This window comes from Antedon bifida, chromosome 8 (genome assembly GCF_963402885.1).
Source record: "Antedon bifida chromosome 8, ecAntBifi1.1, whole genome shotgun sequence".
NCBI classification, from domain to species: domain Eukaryota; kingdom Metazoa; phylum Echinodermata; class Crinoidea; order Comatulida; family Antedonidae; genus Antedon; species Antedon bifida.
This window is the reverse complement of record NC_136233.1, coordinates 4,712,101-4,725,797: the sequence shown is the minus strand read 5'-3', so window position 1 is coordinate 4,725,797 and position 13,697 is coordinate 4,712,101. Positions and strand designations below refer to the sequence as shown.

The 13,697-nt window shown below is 32.2% G+C and overlaps 1 protein-coding gene across 3 annotated transcripts in view; it reads right to left on the bottom strand.

The window, feature by feature from the left end:
• Positions 1-11,957, bottom strand: part of LOC144850810 (kinesin-like protein KIF28) — a 39,456-nt gene extending 27,499 nt beyond the window's left edge. For all 3 annotated transcript variants that reach the window (XM_078708262.1, XM_078708261.1, XM_078708263.1), the window contains exons 1-5: positions 11,794-11,957; positions 11,548-11,586; positions 10,829-10,905; positions 9,998-10,014; positions 9,535-9,557 (exon numbers count right to left, since the gene is read on the bottom strand). In XM_078708262.1, the coding sequence (XP_078564388.1) occupies positions 9,535-9,557; positions 9,998-10,014; positions 10,829-10,905; positions 11,548-11,586; positions 11,794-11,813 (176 nt within the window). In that variant the 5' untranslated portion in view covers positions 11,814-11,957. The remainder of the gene's footprint in view (positions 1-9,534; positions 9,558-9,997; positions 10,015-10,828; positions 10,906-11,547; positions 11,587-11,793) is intronic.
• Between the last annotated feature and the right edge of the window lie 1,740 nt (positions 11,958-13,697).

The following is a 13,697-nucleotide window of genomic DNA, read 5'->3' as shown; positions in this document are numbered from 1 at the left end:
TGTAATAATATAATATGTATATATATGTTTTACAACAAAAGAAATTATTCTAATTTTATCCTAAAACTATAGAAAATAACAATTTATCTAATCCACTCAAATGATTTTATGTTCAATAAAAACGATTAAATATATACGATACAACCATTTTATTTTTATACATTTAATTCAATACTATTTAAAGTTTTTTTTAAGAATTGAAAGCTAATTAAAGTTTTGAAGCTTTTTCATCATCAATTAGTTTATCATTTTGTATGGAAATTTTCTACGGAAAATATAAAGGATGAAAAGAGTTGCTCTCTCCTAATTTAAAAGACTAAAGATTTGGAGCATCATCTCTTCACTTGCATATTTTGTTATCTTTCTTGCTTACACATAACTATCTACTTCAGCATACCGAACGCGGCAATTTACACTCTCGATCCCATTAAAAATGTATATTAAATATATTGACTGATTATTTGAGTCGAATGGAGATGACAACAATATTATTGTCTACATTGTCAATAGTGCTTGACGCATTAGACCACTTAAACAGGTTTAGTGAGCTCTCAAGTGGTCACATGACTAGCAACCAGACATCTACCATTGTCTGTTGATATCATCTTAGTTACATTCAACCATGTCTATTAAAAGTATTAAAATCTTCTAAAGTATATAACAACAATTATTACAATTTTTAAAGTATAACTAGAATAGACACATTTTCCAAAAAAAGATTGAGGACACACCTTATCAGATTCTTTTCATCACATGGAATGATTTCAGCAACGATGTGAAAACACTGGTAAGTCTGTCAGTTCATCGCAATGATAAAATCACTTGAGTCGGGCAAAATATTGACAAAGGGTCATGACACTCAAACATAGTTCTGATGGTAAGTCTTTGCAAATAAGAACATACAACTGGATCAGATTATCAGATTCTTTCCATTACATGGGATGATTTTAGTAACGATGTGAAAACACTGGTAGGTCTGTCAGTCCATCGCACTGGATGTATAGTGTACACATCTGGCTTGTGTGCACTTTAAAGAACCCTGATCATCATTCGGTTAGAAGTCTGTGTTCTGGTACATTAAAAAAAAACCCGTATTTCATTCCAATGAAGAAAACTTTTGTTATTTATGGAGTGAAAGAACAGTTCATTACCGGTAACTAAAATAGGGGATGTTTTGATCCTCTTTCGTCATTCATACATTATCTTCACAACTTCACTAAAAATTGCGACTCTTAAACCTTGCAATACAGTTTTTAACACTTTTTAAAAAGTAGATTTGCCTTTATAATAAACTGAAAATATTTCCTAACAAAAGGAAAAAACTTTTCTTTTCACAAAAATTGTTGTAGGAACAACCTCACTTTATCTTAAAACCCATTAAATCTAAATACATTGTACTCTACAATTGACCATGCAACTCAAACAATAATTTCCCCATTTAAAAATGGAACAATCCTATGATACCAAATAGACATATTGACAGCCATAATAATCTTGATTAATTTATGCATAAACCAATTGTAGCCTGCAAGGTAGGATCTATTACAATCACTTAATCACTATGGTAATAATGATCAATTATCAATAATAAATATAGACAGTATGATTAATAAAAAAAGGGTGTTCCTCACGAACTTCAACCGGTAGTTATCTGTTGATTTCAACAGAGCAAGATAAAGAAAATTGTATGTTGGGGTTAGACCAACATTTTTGGTGGGCCTAAACCAATGACTATGTTGAATACCCCAAAACTGATGGATATGGGGATATTTGGCAAATGCAAGCAGAGGAAATCTTTCTCCACTTACTGTAGAGTTTTACAGGCAGTACTAATGCATTTTTCTAATACTATTCAGTGGTTGAAAATTAATTTTGGTAGTAGGTACATCCAGGGCTGTAGTCACTAGTACAGTTGGTAAGGTTTCAACCCAGTTCTTGACAGAAGTCTTTAACAACGATGTGGCCCACACAGGGTATTGTTCCCTCTTTTTGTGACCACTACACCACTTTAATTATTGTGGCTATGGCACTGTTATCGCATAGACACAGTGTCACATTTTCATGTACCGTATATTTCGGTGTATAAGTCGCACTTTTGACACGCAAATTTGACCTCTAAATTAAGGGTGCGTCTTATACACCGAACATAAATGCCTCACCACACAGATTGTACACATCGTCACCTCGTTGGCTAGGCCTGAGTAGGCTAGGCCTAGCTACAGTGTACTAACGTAACAGCAACCTGCTTCTGCCTAGTTTTCAAGGCATTTTAGCGTGATGTTATACTAAATATGATGAAAAGATTTGTTCATTATGGAGCTGTTTAATAGGCGCTCCGATAAAATTTCATTTGTAAACGCTTACGATTGGAATAGTATTTATTTATAGTTATACGCATGATCGCCGTACCCCCAGCGCAAGCCCTTCTTGGCGGCCACATTGTGTACGGTATTCGACTAGTATATTCTCCAGTTGATTATAGCATGGACCTAGCGTACACACTTCTCGGATACATTATACTAATCGAATACGATTGTCTGTGAAAACGTGCGCCCTCTCGAAATGATCGAGCGAGGCTAGCCCACACACGTGCGTGTTACACACACGGTCATGCACTCGATGTTGCGGGTGCGAAACTCATGAATAACAAGTTGGAATGAACTTGTGGAGGCTGGGCGCGGCCGAGCCTAGGTAAGAAATATATTATTACAATTTAAAAAAACATTGTTTTGATGGAATATAAAGTGCGTCTTATACATCGACGATATAAAAAATACCGATATTTTACTCTCAGTTAGGGGGTGCGTCTTATACACAGGTGCGACTTATACACCGAAATATACGGTATAACTGCACATTTTTTTGCAACACAGTGAAATATCAACACAGCCATAGGCTGTTAACAAAGGCGGAAAATTAAATTTACTAGTACACTGTATAAAACAACTTGTTTACAGCTACTAACTGTTATATTCATACTCCTTCATTTGAATTATTGATGGAAAATTAATGATTGCACTTCCCTTTGAAATACATCAATCCTTAATGAACAAGTAATCAAGGCAACATAACACAGCATTGTATGGGTCATAAATTATTCATGTTCACATTGTATGTTAGACAATGTCGATATACAGTTCATCAAACAGATGTTTCGTTCGATGTGCGATGATCAAATTTACACTGTTTTCATTCTGAAAAGCAGACCTACTGGAATGGCCGATATTTTAGGACAGCAGGAAAGGTGTTCAGTTTGGGAGAGTTGACTTTGAACAAATTGTAACAAAAACATCCCCTATTTTTGTTATCGGGAATGAACTATTCTTTCACTCCATAAATAACAAAAGTTTTCTTCATTGGAATGAAATATGGGGTTTTTTTTCTTTCTAAAATGCCCTTTTCAACAGAGATCAGTAGCTATTCTTTTAATGGAGATATCATTCAAAATGTTTAGAAATTAAACTAGACAGTAAAAAAAAGTTAGTTTGGGGAAACGTATATCCACATCTTGGGAACGGGTGATAGGTATACATATTTAATATTATAAAAACATTTTATCTGAAATGATTTATGACTGAATTTTAATTATGTATGTTCACAACAGTTTCCATAACAACATAGCATTTCTAATAAACCCATAGAACAAAACACCAATGCGATTCATCAATCAATCATTCTCTACCTGTGGATTGTAATTGCATTCCTTTGTTAACACTCAACAAGCAGATTTAAGATCTTCTAATAATAAAAGTGAATAAGACGTGAAGATTATGTTGCTACATGCTACTACTTCAGTTATTGAATATTATAACACCAAATCAAATTCATGTGGGTGACATGGTGTGCAATAGTACGTACTATTTAACAATCAGGTTATAGTACTTTTAAGGAAGCAGCGACGAGCATGATGCAATCTCTCCTTAACATCAACAAGATCAATGGCAATGGCAAGAACATACTTAAATGTTATGAAACAACTAAATGAAAGTTTTTATATTAATGCGATGGTACAAATAATTTCAGTGAAAGCGAAAAATAAATAAATATAAACATTTATTATTTGTATTTGATCACACCAACTTAAAACATTATTTAGATCAATAATTGATTTTGTACTTCCTCCTTCACACTGAACTTCAAAAATGCTAATTTCAACCAAGTAACTTTACCCACGAAAACCAGCAAATTTTACCATTGTTGGAATAATTTCCTGTGATTAGTTTTATCATGGTTTGATCAAAATTTAACTGACATTAAAAACAAAGAACAAGTAGAAAGTTGCAACCTCTTCCAAGATTAAAAAGAGAAAAATGATCAAGAATCGTGATAAAGATCATGAGTCTTGTAGTTTTGACGTACGGCTTAAAATTAATAAAATAATAAAAAGTAGTCCAGAATTAGGATCCTGGTCTAGATTGGCCCTGAAATGGAGTCGTCCTTGACAATATATCTATTTATGGTATAAATTTGGTAAGGATCAGTCTTTGTAGTTTTGACATATGGCTTAAAAAATTTGTAAAAAATGGGATGGAAAATATTCTCTCCATTTCAACGAATACAAAACATTTCATTTGTTTTATGCCAAAGATGAAAATGTAGCAGCTACTTAAATACTTCTTTAGAAGATTAATTTATTATTATGAATTGTTGAAATACAAAAAGAAAGACGTGACTAATTATGATTCAAGCCATGCAAAAGGTTGTAAAATACTATTAATATGTTTGTATAAAGTGATTGGCTTCTTAGCAAAAAGTCAAATACACTTATCTACCATTGTATGTACTGTACTTGATGTTGATTGGTACAATGGTATTCAATGGACTGAACAGCTAACAAACTACATTACATAGATGTTGTAAGCATCCTCATGGTCAAACATGATAGCTGTCCTGACAATAAGAAATATTCTACTTGTACGTGCTATTAGCAATTTCTTTTCGATTATATGTGGTGCGGTAAAACACAAAAACATTATGATCGCCTGTGCATGTTTATAAACTACAATTAATTGTTCATAATTTTAGTCACATCACTAACTCTACAGTGCATAACATAGTCAGATAGCAATATGCCCACTGCAATTTGAAGATCTCTTGACTAATGTAAAAAAGAGAAAATTAAAATGGTATGGCCATATTTCCAAAGTCAACAACCATTGTCCAAGGTACAACTGCAGACAAAGAAAAAAATGGGTATAGAACATCATTGAATAAGATGTTGGCACATAACCTAAACTTGGAGGGAACTTGTGAAAAGTTCAATTGTAAAGCGACCCCATGACTACACGGGACCAGTAATAGTAACAGGTACAGACAGAATAGGCTAACCCATTCAGTGATGTAGCCACAAGAAATAAAGTGGTGCATTTTTCGCAAGAAAATGAGAGAATAATCTTTGATCAAGCCACTGAGTTGTCAAAGGCCTCTGTGAAAAAGTAGTCCGGATGAAACATACCAACTATGGCCCTGTCATTGCTGATTGATTTGACATTTTTTTGCGATCACAATATTATTTCATGTCGCATGCAGCATCTGAGATCCATTTAAGATGATACAGAAATCGTGATCAATGTATACTTTAATAGTTTTTCAGAAATAAGGGTATTGGTTTGCTACCAATAGATGGTTTTCTTTCCAGGTACCTACAGTACAATATAATACAAATCTTTCTTTATTCTGGAATAGCTCTTTCAATACAGTACTGGTCTCCCAAGAGGTCCAGATTTGAAAAAAAATACAAGAAAAATAAAAGTAAAAGCTATAAAACTAACTATGTACAATAGAAGTTATATAACATTTTAAAATTCAACTTGACTAAATGTCTCATAATTTTTACGGATATGTACAGGAAGATTATTCCATAAGGTTGATGCTCTATAGTTAAACATTCTCTTTCCATGAATACAGTAGTAATATAGCCAGTCAGTAGATTGACGACGGTAGCCATACTTATAAAATCCAACTCTGTTTGTTTCTCTTTCTTAATCATTTTAATCTTTTGCAATATCATTTTTCCTATACTCATAATAAAATAATAATTTTGCTACCATTTGTATGTTTCATATTGTATATTTCTGTGTTTTTATGCCTATATTTATGTTTAAATATTTTTAAGGCATCCTATAATTGGCGATTTTTTTGCTGTTGGATGTGGTTGAAAAAAAAAAAAATAGCCAGTAACTTAAAACTGACTGCAGCCTTATTAAATCTGATAGCTGACAGGTTTGTTTTCAGACTACTGTACCTGCAATTACTGCAGCAACCAAAGATAACGAAAACGAGTAACTTATCATTTTTGTTAGAAATTAAAAACTTGTTTTCATTTTGAACAGCATGTGATTTGACTGCTTATGCCTAGCATAAAATAAATTAATTACTCCTGGTAATTTATGTACTTTTATTTAACTTGCCGAAAAATATTATTATTATTAAAGATCTAGGCCTACTGTTACTGTATAATACAGAAGTGAATTATTTAGTAACTGGTTTACTGTATAGAACTTATGCTTCAGAAATGAATGTTAATTACATCTGAAATTATGCAATAATTAACCACAAGCATATAATGTTAATGCACTTAGTGTTTTAGATTTCTATTTACATTTGCATATATCTGCAACTTAGCAACTGGCACGAAGCATCCTGTGAAACACAATTGAGAAAAAAGATCAATAAACAAGAATATTAATATAGACAATGAGAGCAAACACGACCTGTGAGGGCTCGGCAACGATCTATCATAGTTTACTTAGTCCAACTGTCAATAATACTTGATGTCATTAAACAACGTTGATTAAATGTAACCAAATACCAAATCAACTGTGGCAAATGAAGCCCGGGTAAACTAATAGGAATTCAAAATGTTAAATAAAACTGAAGAACAAACTAAGTTAGTTAAGATAAAAGGTACTAAGCTTGATTAGCTTCGGCTATATCTTGGCTACCTTTTGTATTGAAATTTTTGTTTGATACAATAAAGAAGAAGAAGAAGTACATTCACCTGACTACAATCAAATATTATATAGAATTAATGTACAAAATATTGATTGAACATTGATCTTTATTGTTAAAAAAATTACTATGAAAGTTTGTTATCTAAGGCCATGTTCACACTCATGGAATTAGGGTTTCTAATCTAGTGCAGCAAGGTGTAATCGATCAATGGCATTTTCAGACACAACAATTAACTTTCTTGAAATACAAGATAAGTCAACCCTGATTATTCCCCAAGGGCTCATAAATTTACCTACAGGTACTTGTGTTAAACCAAAAATTATAATGGAGGGTTCCATTTATCGCAAATCAATACATTTGTATGAACATATATTAAATCTTAATAATCAGCCTGTCTTCAACATTATGATGCTGTTCAACCGATTTTCAGTTATTAAAAACAATTATTGTAGAAGGAGATAGGTAAATTCGAAGCATCCTCGATTTATTATGTTTTTCAAGATGGACATCCATTAGACAGTTTATATTACAATCGGAAAACACCCTATTTGGGGCAAATCGTTGAACCTAAATTCATTTCAATCGTCAACAACTAATTGTCTAACTCAATTTAATTAGTAAACAGGGTTACATCAGGTGATTAAAATCAGTACCGAAAGTACCAAACAACTTTATATACCATCGAGTAAACATTCTTGAAGTAACACATGATTTACTGAATTTTGCCCTTACATAAATTTATATATACTGTAGATAACAAAACTAAGTAAATACCTATTTTACTTCATTGAATAAAACTATTCTATGTCAATATCCTTTCAAAATATTTGCACCTGGCCTATTGATTCAGCGTTTACCACACTTTATGACACATTTCTGTTAATTGATGTATGTGCAAATTTTAATGTTATTCATGGGATGCCATACTAGCAACAGTGCAGGTGCTAATAAATATGCCTAGATAACTATTTTTTTTTAGCCAATCTTACTTAATTGTACTAGGCCTCCACAAAACAATGGGTACGAGGCCCCAGTCTCTCAGGCCATAGTGCTTATAGTACTTCCAGTACAGTGTGCTCACATTTTCCCCTTTCCCCTTTTTTCAGGGATAATCCTGGCTATTGTGTATAAATCATATAGTTCTCAGCGTAATACTAATAGATTTCATAGCAACTGCAATAGATTTCATAGCAACTATAATTATGTGATCCTAATATAGAAACATTTCCAATTTATAATGCACAAGTGTTGTTCTAACGAAGAATAATAATTCACCACCTACTGTGACAGAATTATTGTTATGAAGACCTATCATAAAGGTATGAAGATTGGTTACCATGGTGATATCTTTATGATTTTTGTGTTTATGCTTCATCATAAAGAAAGTAGTCATTCAAAACAAAGTACAGTAGAATAAATTAATGTACTGAGTGACAATGTACTGAGAATTAGCAACTCATGTCTGTTCAACGATCGTTTACTGATAATGTACTGAGAATTAGAAACTCATGTCTAACGATCGTTTTCATAAGTTTATTAAATGACAATTTAAGGGTGGCAAAACCATGCTTTAAAGAAGCATTGTCCCTCAAAATCACGAAAAATAAAATTGTTAAAATCAGACTTGAATAGGCGATTTTGCACTTTTAATTTTCTATGGAAATTTAACCAAAAACCATTTTCTGACTATTTAACTATTTTTGGCTTTAAATTACAGTTTCAGGTAAATAACTGTTTTAACAATCCAATTTTTGGCAAAAATGAATAACTGTATGTGAAATTAAAATGGAATAATCAATAAAATATAATAATTAAATTGAATTATAATTAATTAAATGAAATAAATAATAATAAAAAAATCAATTTTAACAAAATCCGCATTACCAATAATTTTGTTAGACTGATATTCTGTGATAAAGTTTGGTTAATTTAAATTTAAATTCATAAATAATAAATACAGGACAGTACATACTATTAAAAATCAATATAATTTGCATATTAATTAAAGGCTTCAATATATTATATTGTCGCCATGGATATATTGTAGACAAATTGTAGACAAATATTTGTTTGTTATCACCTGCATGTTAAAACTATACCAACTTAACTTTACCATAGATAGTCATCCACGGAAGACTCCATTAAATGTTGTAAGTCGCAATTAATACTTTATCTACACACGATTTTATCAAATCATGCTTTTAATCAGTTATAAGAAAATTGAAAAATGTTTGTAGCACATATAAAACGCATATGATTAAAACAACAAAATTAATATTTTACAAAAGTAGACGTTTCAGACAATTTTATTTAGGCTTTAATGAATTCCCATGGACGCGCATTATGCAAGGAACGTAAATGTATTTTGACATGATCTGGATTCAGATTCTAAATCCTTTCTCACTTTTTGAGCCTAAAAATTCATAAAAGGGTAGGCTCAATCTGAAGTGCAAATCTTAGGTAATTGCTATTTTGAACAGATTTCTGTTATTGTATGTCATTTTTAAACAATTTTAATTCTATAAAAATTGAATTGTAACATTTTATTGAAACATAAAATAATGTATTTATATCACTTACCAATATGAATAATCAAATGTAAACTGTAAAGAAAAGAACATAAAAGTTAAAAACTTTATTTATCATTCATTTACATAACTTTTTTTTTAAACGGATACAAGACTTGATTCAGCATCAAATTGATGTTTTTGACAAGGTAGTTTTGGTTTACCAGTTTATCTTTCGAAAGAAAATTGGGGTTACCTCGGTGTACTGGTCCATCTCAGCCCCTGTAGTGGACAGACGAAAGAACACTGTTTGGTGGCAGCTATACGACACAAGGGGAATCATTAGGGGAGAAGAAAGTTGTTGTACTGTATGTGTACACACCTATGCGCAGTTAATTCCAGTAGGCTGCGAGTCGCAGGTTATTTCCCCACATTCACGTCATGTTATTAATAAACAATGGGTGTGTTTTTGGGCTAAGCTAACATGGCAGATCAGATTTTGAAATTTGAAAAAGAGAATTAAATAATTTACTTACTGATTTCGGATCTTCCTCTGAAAAAAATAATAAATAAATAATTAAATCAGGTTAATTTCTGTTTTGTGTTTAGGAGAACAGATTCTACATTTAAACTCAATCAGGCCGATGTAAATAACAAATTAATATCTATTAAAAACTTTTAAATTTGTTTAATCTGTTTAATTTGTGATCTCCTTGCACACACACACTCACACACATTCGGGCATGTTTGTTTGTAAAATGTACTGCCATGTCATAGAACAAAACACAGATGAACTAACAAAATCTCATCCACCCTGTAGCAGAGCAGAGGATAGCTGGAATGCTTGCTTCATAAGGGGTCCTCTACAAAACATTGGTGATTTGTTTGGTACAAATTTACAGCTACGGACAGTAAAATGTTGCATCCTAAATCGAATATCAAATATTTTATCGCTTCAAGTGCTTTATACTTTTGTTCTTAGTACATTACAATACAGTACAATATAGTACAATACAGTACAGTTCCTCATTACAAAATACAGTTTTAAAAAGTCCAAATAATTTATATAGCCTAATTCCATTTAACACATTCTGTCATCCAATTAATTCTGTTGATATGTAACAATACCAATTATCACCCATTAGTATTGACAGGCAGATTCCCCCCTCCATTTGTTTCTATCTATAAACCAGTACATGCTTGCCATGACTGATCTAGTTATGTATTAACCTTTTCATAGCACCTCCAACCCTCTGACATCCGGTGCATAGAGCAGTTAGGCCACCCTATTCCATGTGTGTTTAATCTATATTAATTTAAAGTTGAAGCAAACAAACATAATAGTTGTACAAAAAAAAAAAACATACTTGGAGTTTCTGGATTTTGAATTTTCGTCAAGGCGCCATCCATAGAAATGATCACCTTAGCTCCTCGTTCCTTTTCTCTGTGAATTATAAATGTTATTTTTTAAATAATAAATCATGATAAGGCTAGATATCAAATAAAGTTATATACGTGTATCAGAGGCAGATCTGGGATTTTTTTAAACAGGGGAGTGCCAATTATATGCTGCACATATATACTAGTATTAATAGTAAAAAGGTATCAAAACGTTTGTAAATTTCATTTTCAGCTGTCAAAAGGGGAGTGCAATCCACTAGCGGTATAGTATCTCTGGATCTATTTCCGCTAATATTGACACTCCAGTAGGCCTAGGTGGTGGTATTATAATCGCTACATACAGTTAAAGTACTGTACATTTTGGTAGATTAATGTCTGTGTCAAACATGTGTGTAAAATAAAATACTGTATTTTTTCCAATTTAATTTCACAAACAATTATTCATAAGTTATTAAATATCACTCATTATTTATTAATAATAATCTTATTGGGCCAATTATATTAAATACACATTTTAATAGGTATTGACATATATGATACTAAATTTTAGTGAGGCCAAATTGAAAAATCCTACTACAGTGTCTATATAAAATAGAATATATAGAATTATAGCATTGTAAACAACTAAAGGAATTTCTAGACAGTTAGAATATACGATGTATTGAACCAAACATTTTGCCCTCACCTTGAGTTAAACGGCCTTACACGCACAGCTACCTTCACCCTGTCGAGAAAAAAAAGAAATATAATTCACTGTTGAAACCTATAGACTATGGTAGCCAGGCTACACCGTAGGCCACATCGACTTACTTACGGTGGTCTACCACGAAACAAACACCGTAATACAGGCTGCAGACTGCTCCAAGGCCGCCGATATGCCATGTGCCTGTAAGTAAGCATTCATACTTAAAATATTACACAGTGTACTTACGATTCCCCGCCACCCGACATCTTCTCAGTTTGCTAACTTCTACTTCTGTTTTTAATTTTAGACTTCAATAAATCCAACTTTAATCTATCCTATTAGATACTCTTCCCAACACAAAAGCCTCTGAGTATCGCAAAACTTCGTTTCTACCTTGGAAGTGGGTTATCTATTTGCTGTAATTTGTGTAACAATGCTAGGCAACCAAGTACGGTGACGTCAGGTCTGGTAGAATCAACCATTTTAATTGTGGGGAACTTAAATGTTAAATGTTAATTAAAGTTAAACCATTTTTGGTATTCTCATTAATTATTATGAAAATATAGCGATTAGTTAATGAAAGAAAAGGACTGAAATACTATTTATTATCGAATAAGGGCAAATTGACAACATTATATTTTTATCATTTTGTCTTCCTATTAATTTACTTGAGGGCGTTCTACATTTTTTCAAAACAGTACCGAACTTACTGTCTTTCGTATTCAATTAATTATTATATCACCAACATTTATCTAAACTTAACTGTTAGTAGGTCTACTCAACAAGTATTATTTATTGGTAATTTATCTAAAAAACCTACAATAGCCTACTTGCTTCATCTTCGTAATAGCGTACTGTGGTAACACTGGTAATCAGTTACGATAACTGGAAATATCCCGTTTTAAGTAGGCTAATCGGGCGGGTGTAGTAAAAAACAAGCATATTAATATTAATTTGCCTATATTATTTTTTATTTCAGCAACAACAAATGTTCCATCCATCACACCTTAATTGAAATTGATATAGGCCTAAACTAGAGTTGTTTTATTTAATTCATCATCATGATCGATCGTTTTTCAGTGACATTTACATAAAACACTTAGGCCTACACGGATGTAAATTGTATTTAATGTACGATCGTAATCATTCTATCAAATAAACAACATCGTGCAAATGATTACACCTTTTTAATGCACATGACATCAAGAGCAACTATGCGAAATACGATGGAAATACGTGTAAAGACAACAAAAGTAGGTATACAATTCTGAGAGCATGAGAAAATTCCTCCGTGGTGTGATCTGAGCGTGAACAAAACAATCCTTGGTTCTTTATTAAACATTGTTTAATGACATTTAAAATGTCCTAAAATCATAAAACATTTTGTGATTTTAGGCCGTAAACTTTCTAAAACATTTATTATTTGATATTTCACTATTATGTCCATTGGTTGGATGTATTGGAATATTGGATCAACTCAATTTAATTATTTCCAATGTTAGATGTTATTACTTAGTATAGGCCTACATTCAGTTTTATATGTGACATTTCTCTGTTTTCGCCACTGAGATGGATCACTGTAAACCTTGTTATGTGTATCAATACTAATTTGTACCAATACCAATATCATATTTTGTTTAATATACGTTTAAAAATACGGTAGGCCTACTCTGCAATGAATCTAAGGCTTAAGAGCAACCATGGACACTGATATGATAATGATTAGCCAAGATAGACACGTGTGAGTGTCGTGGTCGTTCTCAGCGCGCCCCACCCCAGACGATAGACCTAGGCCTACACATCTCAAGCGTATTTAAGAATACGCACATACGCTTCAGCAGGACAATTCAGTTTTGCCTGGTTCTTAATTCCATGTACGAACTTATCGTTTAGGCCTAGATAAGAAACAGAATTGATGACAGTAAAGTTTTACTTTAGGCCAAATCCTGGTGTACGTTGGTTGTTTGGATCACATTCCTCGAGCTGAAAGCAGAAGAAAATAAATTACAATTAAATTGATGTTTAAAACTTACAATTCTTTTCCAATATTCCGCAGTGAGTGTCTTCGATACGATCGGCGGTTGAGCACGGTAGTGATGATGAGACATTGTTTCTGATTGGTCAGTAGTTTAGTCAGGACAAAAAAAATG